Source organism: Aquila chrysaetos, chromosome 14 (genome assembly GCF_900496995.4).
Source record: "Aquila chrysaetos chrysaetos chromosome 14, bAquChr1.4, whole genome shotgun sequence".
Lineage (NCBI taxonomy): Eukaryota > Metazoa > Chordata > Aves > Accipitriformes > Accipitridae > Aquila > Aquila chrysaetos.
This window is the reverse complement of record NC_044017.1, coordinates 32,127,921-32,140,984: the sequence shown is the minus strand read 5'-3', so window position 1 is coordinate 32,140,984 and position 13,064 is coordinate 32,127,921. Positions and strand designations below refer to the sequence as shown.

Below are 13,064 nucleotides of genomic sequence, written 5' to 3'. Positions count from 1 at the left end.
ATTACAGTAGACTAACCACAGTGATTTGAAATCAAAGGTCTGCTGAGAAGTGGATATTTGCTTCTCTGTCTGAGCTGCCAAAAGATTTGGGTTTAAGTTACCTCATTTAGATGTTTCACCAGTTAGACACAGTAGAAATGAAAAAGTGCTTGTTTTGTAAGCATCCAGATTCCAACACTCCCATGCCCCAGCTGACCCCAGAAAAGGCATATGGCTCTTACCTCCCTGAGGCAATTTCTGATTATTGAAGATTCAAAACAGTAAGGTAGAGCTGAAAATGATGAGGACCTCTAGTGCAAAAATATTTTGCAGGAACACTTTGTGGCTGAAAATGCCAGTACCCCTTCAGGCTCTGAGAAAATTTCACTCCTCCAGGGTGCTTTGGGTGGGAAATTGAAGACAAACAGAGCACCCACTTGCAATACCTCCTTCCATTCTTCCCTCCTCCTCGCTCCAGCTCCTCCTCTTCCTTTTGCCTGAGCACAATGGAGCTTCTGTCTTGAGGCACCATCTTAAACACCTGCAGCTGCTTTGTAAAGCTGGATGTCCTAGGTGATGTATGCATGAGGATTAGGCAGTATTTAATCATCAGGAAAAGCTAACACACCTCACCCCCTTTCTTCCTCCTCCATAAATAATCCAGTGGGGTTGCCTAGAGTTGTAGCCTTTGAGAGTCACTGGTGGTTCTCTGCATGGATTTCAGTGGAGAGGTCTCAGTCCTGAGCATGCATACTCTGAGGACCAAATATTGGGAGGGGCTCTCCAGCTCCTGTGATGGGTTTGTGACAGGGATTACTGGAGCCTGCTGTGAGTTTGCCTGTAGGGGAGACCGATTCTTTCAGATGTGCATGAACGTGGTGCAGGTATTCCTTTGACCTTGCGTGTTTACAAATAAAGGCTAAAAACAAGCTCTCTTGGCTTTCACGTAAACAATTAGACTATTTTGAGGAAAACACCCTGTAGTGGTGAATTGGGATTATGCAACTTTCTTGTTCTTAAGCAGACATTTAGCAAGATGGATTTTACGGTTTAAATCTAAAAATAGAATGGGTACACTGTGTTTTGTGACCCTAGTTTCATTTTTCCATTCTCTTTCGTGCACATTACAGAGCTACCTCCTGCAGCTTGCGCTGCAAATGGTCTCACATAATTTGACCGTACTGAGAGTTTCCTCTTGGTATGAAGCTGAAACCATGTGTTTGGGGCTGTGTCCTGTTTCTTAGCTGGAGAGTTTAAAGGGCAAGAAGTGTTATGCAAAGCATTGTGCTATAAGCAACATGAACTGTAAGGCACTTCTGTGTGCAGTTTCCTGACACAGTAAGATTGTGTGTGACCCCAGAGTAAGACTTACAATACCCAGTCCAGGGTATCCAACCTCTGTAATTGTTTTTGCTCTGCTGTAGTCCCAGGGGGTGGTGATGCCTGGTTATTAATTGTAAGGAAACAAGGTCAGATTCTCCGATGAAGTGGTTTTGGTATTTGTTTGAAGAAATACAGTGTATGACTTTTAATGGAGAAGAGAGCAACAGTTCCACTTTGGACCACTTTTGAAGCTTCAGAGCTGATTTTCATTCCAGGCCTTTTGCAAATATTCACAAAATGGAACTGTGTTGAAACAGCTATTTTTAGAGTTGGAATTTTAGTATGAGTACTCTCTTTATTTTGGGTCTCTGTCTCTCTCATGTATCTGAATCAAGTTCTCTAGAACACGCAACCTTTCATAATAAAACCATAGGTGAAACAAAGTTCTCTGTGAAGTGTTTTAGCTTCAGTTAAACTTCATTTTTAGTAGAAATGTTCCAGATAGCGTTAATAATGATTTCTGTTTTCAGGGTTTTATCTTCTCCTCTCTGACAACACAGAGTTCTGAACAAGGTGGGGCTCTTTTAAAAGTAAAGTCTCATGGTGGTCCTAATCCTGGGCTTTGTGAAGCTGATTAGTAGATACTGGCAGAATTGATTCTGTTTGCTTAGCGCAAGTATTGAATAACATTTCAGGAATTTTCTGGTCCTTCAACATCCTCTCTTTACGAGTCCCTGTTGACACTGAGCAAGACTGGCAGTCAAGATGATCTTTGTTTGAATGTTCAGTTTGATGGTTTTGCAAGGGGAAGATTATAATCTATAAATAATTGAACAGGAAGATAAACAGGACGTGATGTCTTCTATTAAACTAAGTTCTTTAATTATTTGCTACGGTAATACCAGTTGTAGGACCAATATGAAATGCTGGTATTTACTAGGTTTACCACTGAAACCTTCCAGTTCTGTTTGCAGACCAGATAGCTTTTACAAGAAGAATGATTTAGATTTCTTCATTTTGAGAGTCAGCCTAGAGTTATCTTTATAAGGAGGTCTAATACTCATTGAAGGAAGATGTTCAAGGTCAGGCTGTAATCAGATTATTTCTGAAAATATGGGTCCTGTCAGTTCACTTGATAGTTTTCTCTCCTGGTCACAAAGGGGGAACTGAACTCCAAAATTCAGAGCTTTTAATGAAGATCTGTAACCGTTACTTTCCACATCCCTGCCCATAAGCTTATGTGCTGCTTTTCTGAAAGGAAGCTTGTCCAACCATCTTAGGGCTTAATCATGGTGCAAATCCTGGAAGTATCCAGCCTCCATCAGCATGGTGACCTGCTGTAGGTCAGCACATGGGGAGCTGCGTTGTGCGGCTGCTTGAGCTGAGAGCGTGAACTGCCACAGTCTCAGCCAGAGCCAAACATTCATACCCAGGAGATTTCAAGATTCATATTCCCTAGATAAGGCACAGACTGGAAGCTGTAAAGTACGTTCAGTAGTGATTTAAATCCCCAAACCCTTTATTTCTCATATGGGGAACCAACGCATCAATAGCAGCACATCAAAGTTATTTGCAAGAGAAGGGATATTGCAACAGAACAATCAGTGCAACAGAACAACAATGGATTGACAGTCCATTAAGTGCAGTAAGAGCTGTGAACCAGCTGTCCGACCCACTGATAGATGTGTCCCTGGTAAGATGTTGCACTTTGAGCGCTTGGAGCATCGTGCAGGAAAGCTGTTATTTTAGGGTGGCTGCTCTGAAGAGATCTGTGGGAGTTGGGGCTGTTGGTGCTACTCTTGAAAAGCTTTAGGTGGCAAGTAGGCGTAAAAAGACATTATCTGAGATTATAGCTCAGGGTAATCAGAGAAAGGCAATGTGGAGGCCTGTGCAAAGACGGTGTGAATAACTATAGATACTATACTGTCACAGGGACCACGGCATGGCTGCTAGATCAAGGAGAACTTTGTAAAAGACTTGGGGCCTGGAAGCATTCAGCCAGCATGGCAGAGGTTGCAGCTTTTTCCCCAGAGCAGAGGGAAAAGTACCTTGAGGCAGGGACTCCTAGAAGCGACCTGAGGAGGAGGGATCCAGAGGAGACAAAAGCACAGGCAGGGATTAGGGCTCTTATGGCATCGGGATGCCAGGGTTTAAGAGTAGATGCTTTGCCTCACCTTTATGGAATAAAAAAAAAAAAAAGTCTTACCTTCCTGTCCGGGCAGAAGTACATAGTGTGGCACTGTTGAATGTATGCCGAGCCCCATTCCTTCCACATGTTCCCTACCCGTGGCATTTTCCACGCCACTTGTACGTCCCAATTAGGGGATGTTATATGAAGCCTAACGATGGGTCTGGTCTGAATCCTGTCCCAGGCTTTACAAGGTGGTGTTTCTGGGGGCAAGGGGCTGTAACGCAGCCCCCCAGGACGGTGTGTGCGTGTTCCTCATCACATAACGTGACTGCTCCCTGTGCAGCTGGACGTGGCCCGGGTTTTCATGTGCGCACAATCTCAGCGGAGATAAATGAACCTGCAGAAGAGCCCCAGGTCTGGAGCCGGTGGCCCCGGAGCCGGGCAAGTGGTGATGCCACCTGCACTTGGCCGGACAACATGCCATTCTGTACTGTCAGCAGATACTTGTTTTCATTCTGGTTTGGACAGGGTTGGAGGGAAGCTGGATGTTTTCCAGTTCTGTCCATCCTTAATTTCTTCTCGTCGGGCAGAGAATAACTCAAGTTATTTATGGTGTTACACAAGCGCTCGGGCATTGTTTTGTTGACCAGCCATGGTAACCTCGAGGCGAGCCAGATGTGGGAGCTCTTCCCGGGCTGGCCGGGGCTGTGCTGTGCCTGTGTTCCCACCACTGGCCCCCCTGCCTCACGTCCGCAGAGCCCGCATCTCTGTGGCATCCTCAGGTCCCTAGGAAGAGCTTGCCACTGCTGGCCTTTACAACGGGTCTTAAGTTTTTTTGTCGTCAGCTGGCGCGTACGGCAGAGAAAATGTTAAAGAAATGGTGTCGCGGAGCAGGGGGTCGCGTTCAGAGCTGAAAAACTCTGCGGCTTTAGGCTTTGCAGGAGGAAAAATCAGAGCATGACTAGGTTTATCCTTAAAAACGACTATTTGAGAAGACTGGTAAGCCCACACCGCCGGGCTGGCTGTGCCAGGTGAGTATCGCATCACCTCCCTGCATTGCCTTCCTGCTCTGCTCGGCGAGGGCAGCGAACGTGCCAGGCGCACCACGGCAATCCTGCTCCCGTTGCTGGAAATTTCCACGCTCTCATGAATGGATTAGGCAGAGGGAGGTGGAGCCTCTTGACATTTTTTCTAAGCCAAAACAGAGCTGGCAAGTCTAATTTTAGGCCTGGTTTAGTACGGAAATGATATCAATACTGACACAAAGCTTTTCTGTTCTCCTGATAATTAATTTCTGTGTATTTAAGTCTTGCATGTGGAAGAGGCTGAGAATTGATAGCCCACTCTCAACAGCTGGGCTTACAATCAAACGCTTTATCCACAAAGAGCAAAATTAAAGGGAAGCACAGGCATAGCTTTGCTTCCATTTGCTGTTGAACCAACATGTTTGTAACTCCTCTCTCTGTGCCTTGGGACAAGGTGGGTAGTGGCAGAGTATCTGCCTGCCAGGCTTCAGCTGACTTGTTAGAAAATAACTTAGGGTGATATTGTGACTGATATTCATCTCCCTCTCTCTTTCTCTCTCTCCGTGTCTCTCTGTGCCTGTGTTTGTTTGCATGTTAGGTTTTTGTGGCCAGTCCAAACAAAACACAGCCTATTGTGGAGATCCTGTTGAAAAACCAACCCAAGCTAATTGAGTTTCTGAGCAATTTCCAGAAAGAGAGGACGGATGACGAACAATTCACTGATGAGAAGAACTACTTGATTAAGCAAATCCGAGACTTGAAAAAGCCAACGGCATGAAGAACTCCTCTCGTTTTCCACTGTAGGCATTAGTCTCATCTGTTAAGTTCCTCTGTGTCCCTTAAACACCACAACAGTGCTTGAGAAGGCACGACAAGTGCCTGGGTTTTTTTCTTTTGTCTTTGTTCCTAGATGTCAAGAGTATAGGGGTTTTACATGAAAACTAAAAACCACAAAAATCTAGAATAATATATTCTTTTTAATCAAGACTATAATTATTTATGTCAGTTTAGAATCTCTCTGTGATAGAAGCTGGTTGTGCTCAAGAAGAATGAACCTCTTTGCTTAACTTTATCAGCAAACTCAAGCTGTTGGTGAGTGCACAGAGTAGGTCTTCTGAGGACTGTAACGTTGTTCCTTTGCACCTGTAATTGTGACTTTGTTCTAGTGCTGCACACACACAAGACTGTGAAAGAGTACATTTGTCTCTGGAGTTAGCTGCACTTCTAGATCAGGTTCTTTAGTCAAAACAGTGGGAGACGAAAAAGCAGTAAAGGTCTCGGGTTTGCTTTATTTTTGTGTTCTTTCATCTTTAAGTTTTCTTTTCTCCTAGATCAGAGGTTTTCTATTCAGTGCTAGGTAATGGGTGAAAACATCAGCCAGATGAACTGTTTCTACCTGCCTCCCATTTTCCTGTGTGCAATCAACCTTGTGCTAGAGCACAGGCTGTTCCCACCAGCTCCCAAGCAGACTGATGAGGAGCAGCCCCAGGTACGTGGTGCCCATGTACTCCCCAATGGGAAAAAGGCAAGAGCAACCCCTTCTCAGTCAAGGCCCATGCTGTATTGCTAATAAAGTCATCCTGCACCTACTAAAATAAGCAAGAAGCCTGTCCCCAGTTTCAGTGGGAATAATTCTGGGCAGCGGCCACAGCTACATGGCTGAATTGTGCCAAGCGCTGAGCACCAGTGTGAGAGGAGGGTCCTCAGCGTCTTCCCACCCGGATTCAAATCCCGGCCGTGCGAGGCGGGGTTGAGCCGTGTTCAGCAAGGGGATGCTGAAACGGCCTCAGCCTGAACCGTTGGGTGGCCTGGGGTCCCCAAGTCTGCAGGCTCTCTCAAAGCTACCTAAATCGAGTGTGGGAGGCCATTTAGTAGCCCCAGGCACAAAAGGCTACTGGTAGTCTGGCATTTTCTATCCTTGTTCATCCTGACGTGAATTCAGGTTCTGCGTTGAAGTTGTAGAAGGGGAAATCATTGCACTGTTAATGTTTTAAGTTTAATAAGCCTTGTGGTCCAAACAGTGTTTCCCAGGTGTGTTTGAAGAGTTTTGGGGGTCTTTCGTTTTCTAGCGGGAAATGAAAATGTTACTCTGATGCTTTATTCGGAAGTGGAGTTTGAGAGCAGGGAGTGGAAATTTCTTGGATTTTTCTGGACAGCCTAAGTTCTGAGTTTTCCTATTTGTGTTGTAAGACAATTATCTAGCTAAAACTCTATCTAACGCTTCAGATAAATAGGTGACACTGAATTGTAAAAACAGAACAAAACCTTTTCCTTCATTAAACTGTTGTATATTGGGGTGACTGATACTTTAATTTATGTGCTTTAGAAAAGGGATGAAACGGAACAGATTGTGGACTCATGGATTTTTCAGATGTCAGATATAGACAACAAATGTACATTTTAGTTGCCTGGAATTAAAAAAATATATATATTTACAAGCTATTAAAGGCATGATTACTGATCACCCTTTATTTCTATCTCTGGGTTTGTTGTTTTTTTTTTTCCTCTTGCCTTTCTGGATAGCCAGACTCTGCGCAGTGCTAAATTCTTTCTCTCCTTTGCCAGCCAGTTTCAGCAGATGGAGAGAGACAGAGAGGGAGATGAGCACTGCCTTCAGAGCTAATGCACTCTGCAAGCATCACATCTGCAGCCCTGGCTGGCAGGGGACCTGGCAGCAGAGGCTACGGTCCAGCTTCTCCTGACCACGATCTTCACCCCCAGGTAGTGCTCATTATCAGTGGTAGCTTGCGGGTCGATAAAGGACTGTCTCTGGAATCGCAGTCCTCTGAGCTAGTCATTTAAGTCTGATCCTGTGAGATTCAGAGCCCGAAACCAAAGGGCGCTTGGCTGTGCTCTGGGCTCCCGGGGTGGGGCTGGTCTGGATTAACACAGAGACACGTGTCCATTGCCTCAGCCTCTGGATTCACATGAGAACATCGGGCTTCCAGCCCGCCCTTGGAAAAAAGCGTCTAATGGTGTATTGCTGGGGAATGCCTGCTGGACAGGGAACAGAGCGATGGGCCCCATCCCTGCAAAGGCAGCCTTTTCCAGCGTGAGCAGTCATCAGACCAGACGAGTCAGTGGTAAGGAGGGCTTGTGGAAAAGGGGTCGTGTGTGTCTGCAAGGGCCAGCGGGGGGAAAGGAGTGGTCGTACAGTAAAATGACATGTGCCAGGCCACTTACAGCTTATCATACAAGAAGCTGGTCCTGAAGTAGATGTTACCAACACACCTCAAAGTAATTGAGTCTTCCCCAAGCTCAACTTGCTTAGCTCTTTGAAAGAAGAAAAAGCAAACGGTGAAGGTGAAACTAAGCACCATAATAATACTTCACAGCAGGCAGGGACATATCCCCAATTAAATGAAAATGAGGTATTTTCTAAAGCAACTTTGAAATAATGACAGCACTCCCAATTTCCTTTGGTGTATTCAGTTACCACGGTTCTTCTGCCTAAGCAACTGCTCCCACCAGGAACTCACAATTTCTCTGAAATTAATATCTGGGGGAGCTGTGTGATCGCAGAACACTTCATCAGAGTGAGGACAGGGAAGAAGATTGTAGTCTGGAGAGAGAAAGAACCTGGAGGACGCTTGGGCTGCAGCCTCTCCATTCCAATCCCCACCCAGCATTCAGGGGGTTTTGGATCATACAAAGGAATCTCTGCCAACATGCGATGTACGATCCTGCACATAAAACCTTATTTGATACAGCAGAGTGCCAGGAATCTTTGAACCATCAGCTTCTGTCCTGGGATTTGGGCAGCTTGTGCTGAAATCAGAAAAATCTGATGAGAAGCAGCAACAGCCTCCCCTGCCTGTCATGGCACGTGTGCCAGCAGGTGTGAACCGGGGGGAGATGCAGGACTCTGGCCTTCAAGAAACATGGGCGTTAAGACCGCTTGAGCCTCTTAATCTGCATGCTCCAGGGACAAGATCAGATGAGGAGGAGAGAATGACTTGGACCTTGTAATCTAATGATAAAAGCACTCGCGTGAGGGAGGGGAGATCTGGATCCCATTTGTTCTCCAGTGCGTGCTTTGCTCTTGTCTGTGAAATTAGAGCAGGGCTAAGAGAACCCAGGCCTCTTTCCAAAGGGTGCAGTGATGTTTGCGCAGTAGAGAAGCTTTTTCTCTGGGCCAACAAATGCTTCATTTTTCTGTCTGAAGTAGAAGCACTTCAGCATCTTGGCTGGAAGCACCTTCCTGCAGAAAGTCTTACGCCTGGTGGTGAGGGCCGTTGTGAAGCAGAGGGGATGTGGGTTTTGGTCTCTGTGACATGAAAGGGAATTGTACCTAGCTCTCCCCCTTCTTGACTAAGCGCTCTTGCATAAAAATATATGTTTCTGTGGCCTTCTGCCGGTTTTGGACTTGCATTTTGGCACCTGCCACTTTACCTGTGTGGAGCTTATGCTGTGTTTGCCTTGAGCATCACCCACTGGACCTGTACACACTGCCTGCAGCTGAACAGCATCAAGCAACCGAGGGATTACGCAGACCGTAAGGATTTGTTGCATTTACTGTCAAGCAATGAAAGCCCATTTCATAGCTCTTGTGCTGATGGGCCTGATGTGGCCAGTTGCTTTCCTGTCGGAGCAGATAGGCGGCAGAAATTCTGCCGGGCTGCAGTGCTCCCGGGGTCTGAGCAGGAGACACCCAGCACTCACCCATGCCTGGTGATAAATGCAGGCTCCTAAGGGCCTTTGCTGCTGGAGCCCAAGTCCTGGAGCTGCTCGGTTACATCAGTTTTGGGTATAAATGCAGGTCTCGGGAATTGATGTGTTCCCCCTTCCAGCCAGCACCTTAACAGAGAGCTCAGCCAGTCTTTCTACCTGTTCAGAGCAAATCCAGAGCTCCTTTCCCGCCGAGCGACAAGCCCAGCGAGCTATGGAATTCCTTGCTCGGGCTCACTGCACATGTATTCCATACCCGTGGAGCAGCACAAGACCGGGTGTGAGGCGTCCCAGAGGTCCCACCCTGTGGCGAGAGCGGCAATCCTGCTTCTGAGAGCTGCTGTGGCCTGGGGAAAAGAAGGAGCTAAAGTCCCTGCCCCCCCAGGCCACGCTGAAGGGGAGCCTGGCCTCCGGCAAAGGCTCCAGTCCCGTGAGGCTGCAAGGCAGCAGCAGCAGCCCAAGGCGGCTCTGAGCACGGTTGGTGCTGGGCAGGCAACATGGGACAAGGCTAAGGGAAAACCCAGGAGCAGGTTAGCAGTTTTGGCCGTGTGGTTCAGCTGTAAGCCGAGCGTCTCCCAGGGCTGTGACTTGGCCCGGCTCCCCCAAGAGCCCTGGGGAGAGGCAGGCGGCGAGCCCAGCCCTCCTGACTCACGGTCCAGCTGGCCCCCTCTTTCCAGGAACGTGAAAGGAGGAAAAAACAAATCAAACCAACCACCCCTTTCCTATGGCATCAGTTGTGAGCGCCTTTGCAAAGCCGCAGTAAAAATAAAATAAGTAATCTTTTCCACCTCAGGCTGCGTGGCAGCGAGCGGCAGCGTGGGGAAAGCCTGTGCCTCGGCTGAGGTTTTACAAGTAGTTGGACACAACAAGCACCCGACCACCAAGGTGACAGGTAGGAACAAAGTCTTTTGGCTGCACGACAGGCACCAGCCCCGTCACAGCACGTCACAGCACGGTAGCCCAGCTCCTCGCAGTTGAAGAAACGAAAATCACCCAACTCCCCAGTGCAGCTCTCCTGGGGATAGCTGCCAGTCTGCTAATGAATGGAGTTGTTGATTCTGAGGGCACGGCGAAGACAGGACCACGTCTTCGGGGCAGTGAAGTGCTTTGCTCAACTCTTATGAATAGAGGCCCTTTAGTTCCAAATTGCTGGGTACATTACCTCTACTAACGCTTTGGCAATGCCCTTCAACTTGCTTGTAGAACAGCTGGCTTGACGAGGGTTTGGAGAGGATTTAAAAATACCCTTGTCAAAGCAGAGCCCGTTGCATCTGTTCGGAGCTTTGTGCAAACATGCCGTCAGGGTTAGCTTTTCAGCAGGCGGCACACCCCGGCACAGCCCTGCCCCGGCGGCTAGCAGGGAGCAAACAAACCCGTCATTTGCTCAGGCAGATGGTCAGATGCCCACGGGGCTCTGTGTGCATGGGACAAGCAGGAGCCTGCAGGGAGCAAGTCTCAGGAGCTTTCCTGGGGGGAGCGGAGAAAGGCACCTCCTCCCCATTTTAAAGTTGGGTGTGTGGGGGGGGAAAGGATATTTGCAGGCAGACTCGCCTTGCGCCCTGAGGAGTGTCAAGGGCAGAGCCACAATTAGCTCATGGGACGGAGCGGGGTCTCGCTGTGGGCTGGCAGCAATGGCTCATGCTTCCTGTCCAAGGCTCGAAGGAAAGTGACGCTGGGGACAGGCCTACAGGCAGGCAAGAAAGCAGGACGTCCCAGGGGACGGCAGGCATGGCAGAGGGAGGAGAGACGTAGTATGTTCTGTTCGTTCCGACAAAAGACCAGGCTCTCCTGCTAATAAATACCACTTCTAGCCGTGCCGCTAAGCTCCTCTGCTTCTACGGTTAATTTTTGTTTTCTCTAGGTAAATCTGTCTTGCTCCACCGTGGGAACGAAAGGCTAACTGCAGGTGAATGTACTGGCATTCGTACTACCTTACATATATCTTTCAGGTATTTCTGAAAGGACCTTGGGGGGGGATGTGTCTATGCCGGCATTTGTGTGACATGTCCCTAAGGCCTGGCTCTTGCTAAAGTTATTGCTCAAATGCTTCATGGTTTCCCCAGGCTGCTTCAACCCCTCATTTTTCCTCCAAGTTAGAAATTTAGCTGCCCTGGGGGAAAATTTACTGGCAAAGCAGTGAGGTGACCTCACCAAAGCTGAAGTAAAGCTAGTTGAGCAATGAAGGCAAAGGAGGAGGAGGAAAAAAAAAAAAAAAGGCAGGCAGACTGCAAAGGCTTCGTTGTTGTTAATACACCTCTCTAGTGCCAGTGACAAACACGCTGCAGAAATACTAATTATCTGTATCAAAGCCGGACCAGACCCCATCCCTTCACCAGTGGTGGGAATGCACGGTGCTCCTGTAGCTTCAGGAAGACAGCCGGTGCTGAGGCAGAGCCCAGCTCCTCAGAAAAGCAAATTGCAGGTACAAACAGATGATATTTGGAGCGCAGAAAATAAATGTCACACTGCAAAATACCCCAGGGGAAAAAGCCACGCTCAGCACGTCTGTTCCTCGCCCGAACAGGGCGAAGCCTGTGCTGTCGCAGAGTCAGGTAATGCCCTTTACCTACGTGACAGTCATGCCAACCTCATTTTTGCCTCTTTTGAGCAGTTTCGAGCGTGCCGGCGTTTCCAACGAGCATCAGCACACCTTGGCCTTTTGCTGCCTGCAGCTGCGGGAGCCTCTGGATGCTTGTTGCGATAATTACGGTAAGAGCCAGCCCCGCTGTGGCAGACGGACAGACTTCCCTCCCCTGCACTGCCCCGGGGGCCGGCGGCCGTTTCCCTGCGGACAGCCCCCCCCCCACGGCCACGCCGCAGTCCTGCACCCCACGCCTTCTCGGTCCCGCTGTTTTGTTTTTGTTGGGTTTTTTTTTTTTTTTTTTTTTTTTGGCCGCAGCTAAGGCAAAATAACCCCAGTTGAGACCGAACTGGGGAGCCTGCTCTGCCTGGGGCTTCTTAAACCAGCCCCAGAATCCGCATAGCAGCTCTTTGCTTTTTTCTCTCTCTGCACCGAAGACTTTGCAGCCCAGGGGCTGCGGGATTAGGCTCAGAGTCTGACCAGCGCTGCACGGCAGTACTTTTGAGTTTCAAGAGACCGTTTTGGCATGGCACAAAGGTACCGACCCCTCTCTCGGCCCCGGTATCCACCACGTTATCAGAAGGAGGTGGGTTCCAGTGGAAGGTATCTTGTGCCAGCAGCCCCTTCGCCCTTCAAAGAGGGACCAGAACTGCAAACCACTGAGCAGCACTTTCTACCTGATAAATGCTTAAGACTGGATGTTGCCTGTGCGAATGCATGCAGCATACAAAACTGGCATATTAGGAGATAGCTGTGCAGGTCTGGGAAAACAGAAGGATCCCAAGGAAGATCAGGAAGTGTTTGACAGCAGTTCTCTGCAATTACCTTTCTGGGTAGAATGGAGTTCGGCTCTGCGTATGTGGCACTGTGACCGTCTTCATTCATGATACAGTAACCCAGGCCTACTAGAAATGGGCACGCACCAGCTGCCTCCTTTGCTTTTCTAGTCTCCAAGCAGTGTCACTTACTAGATCTAATAAAGCCAGATACTTGAAGTTTGCAGGCAGAATGGCTGGAACAAAAAAAAAAAAAAAAAAAAAAAAAATCTATTTAGAGGACAGCAAAGCTTTGCAGAGTAGTCCCGCATTAAACACGGCTCTGGGAAGCCTGTCCCATTGCCAGCCCGGCTGACTACATCCCACTGACTGCTCACTCTGTGTCTACAATGACATTTCAGTTCGAGAGCACTTCTGAAACACATCTCCCATCTGTCCCTGCTTACTGCGTGTGGCTCCGTGACATGAGCCAGCCTTGGACTGCCTTGAGTGGATTCCTTTCAGATGAAGTTAAACAGGAAAACGACCTGTAGGACTAGCCCTAATGCGCTCCGCTGGCTAACAGGCCTTCAGTCCGCACG

General features: G+C 48.3%; 1 protein-coding gene across 7 annotated transcripts in view; it reads left to right on the top strand.

Moving 5' to 3' along the window:
- Positions 1-6,929, top strand: part of CAB39L (calcium binding protein 39 like) — a 66,581-nt gene extending 59,652 nt beyond the window's left edge. For all 7 annotated transcript variants that reach the window (XM_041128723.1, XM_030036286.2, XM_030036284.2 and 4 more), the window contains one exon: positions 5,057-6,929. In XM_041128723.1, coding sequence (XP_040984657.1) covers positions 5,057-5,236 — 180 coding nt within the window. In that variant the 3' untranslated portion in view covers positions 5,237-6,929. The remainder of the gene's footprint in view (positions 1-5,056) is intronic.
- The last annotated feature ends 6,135 nt before the right edge of the window (positions 6,930-13,064 follow it).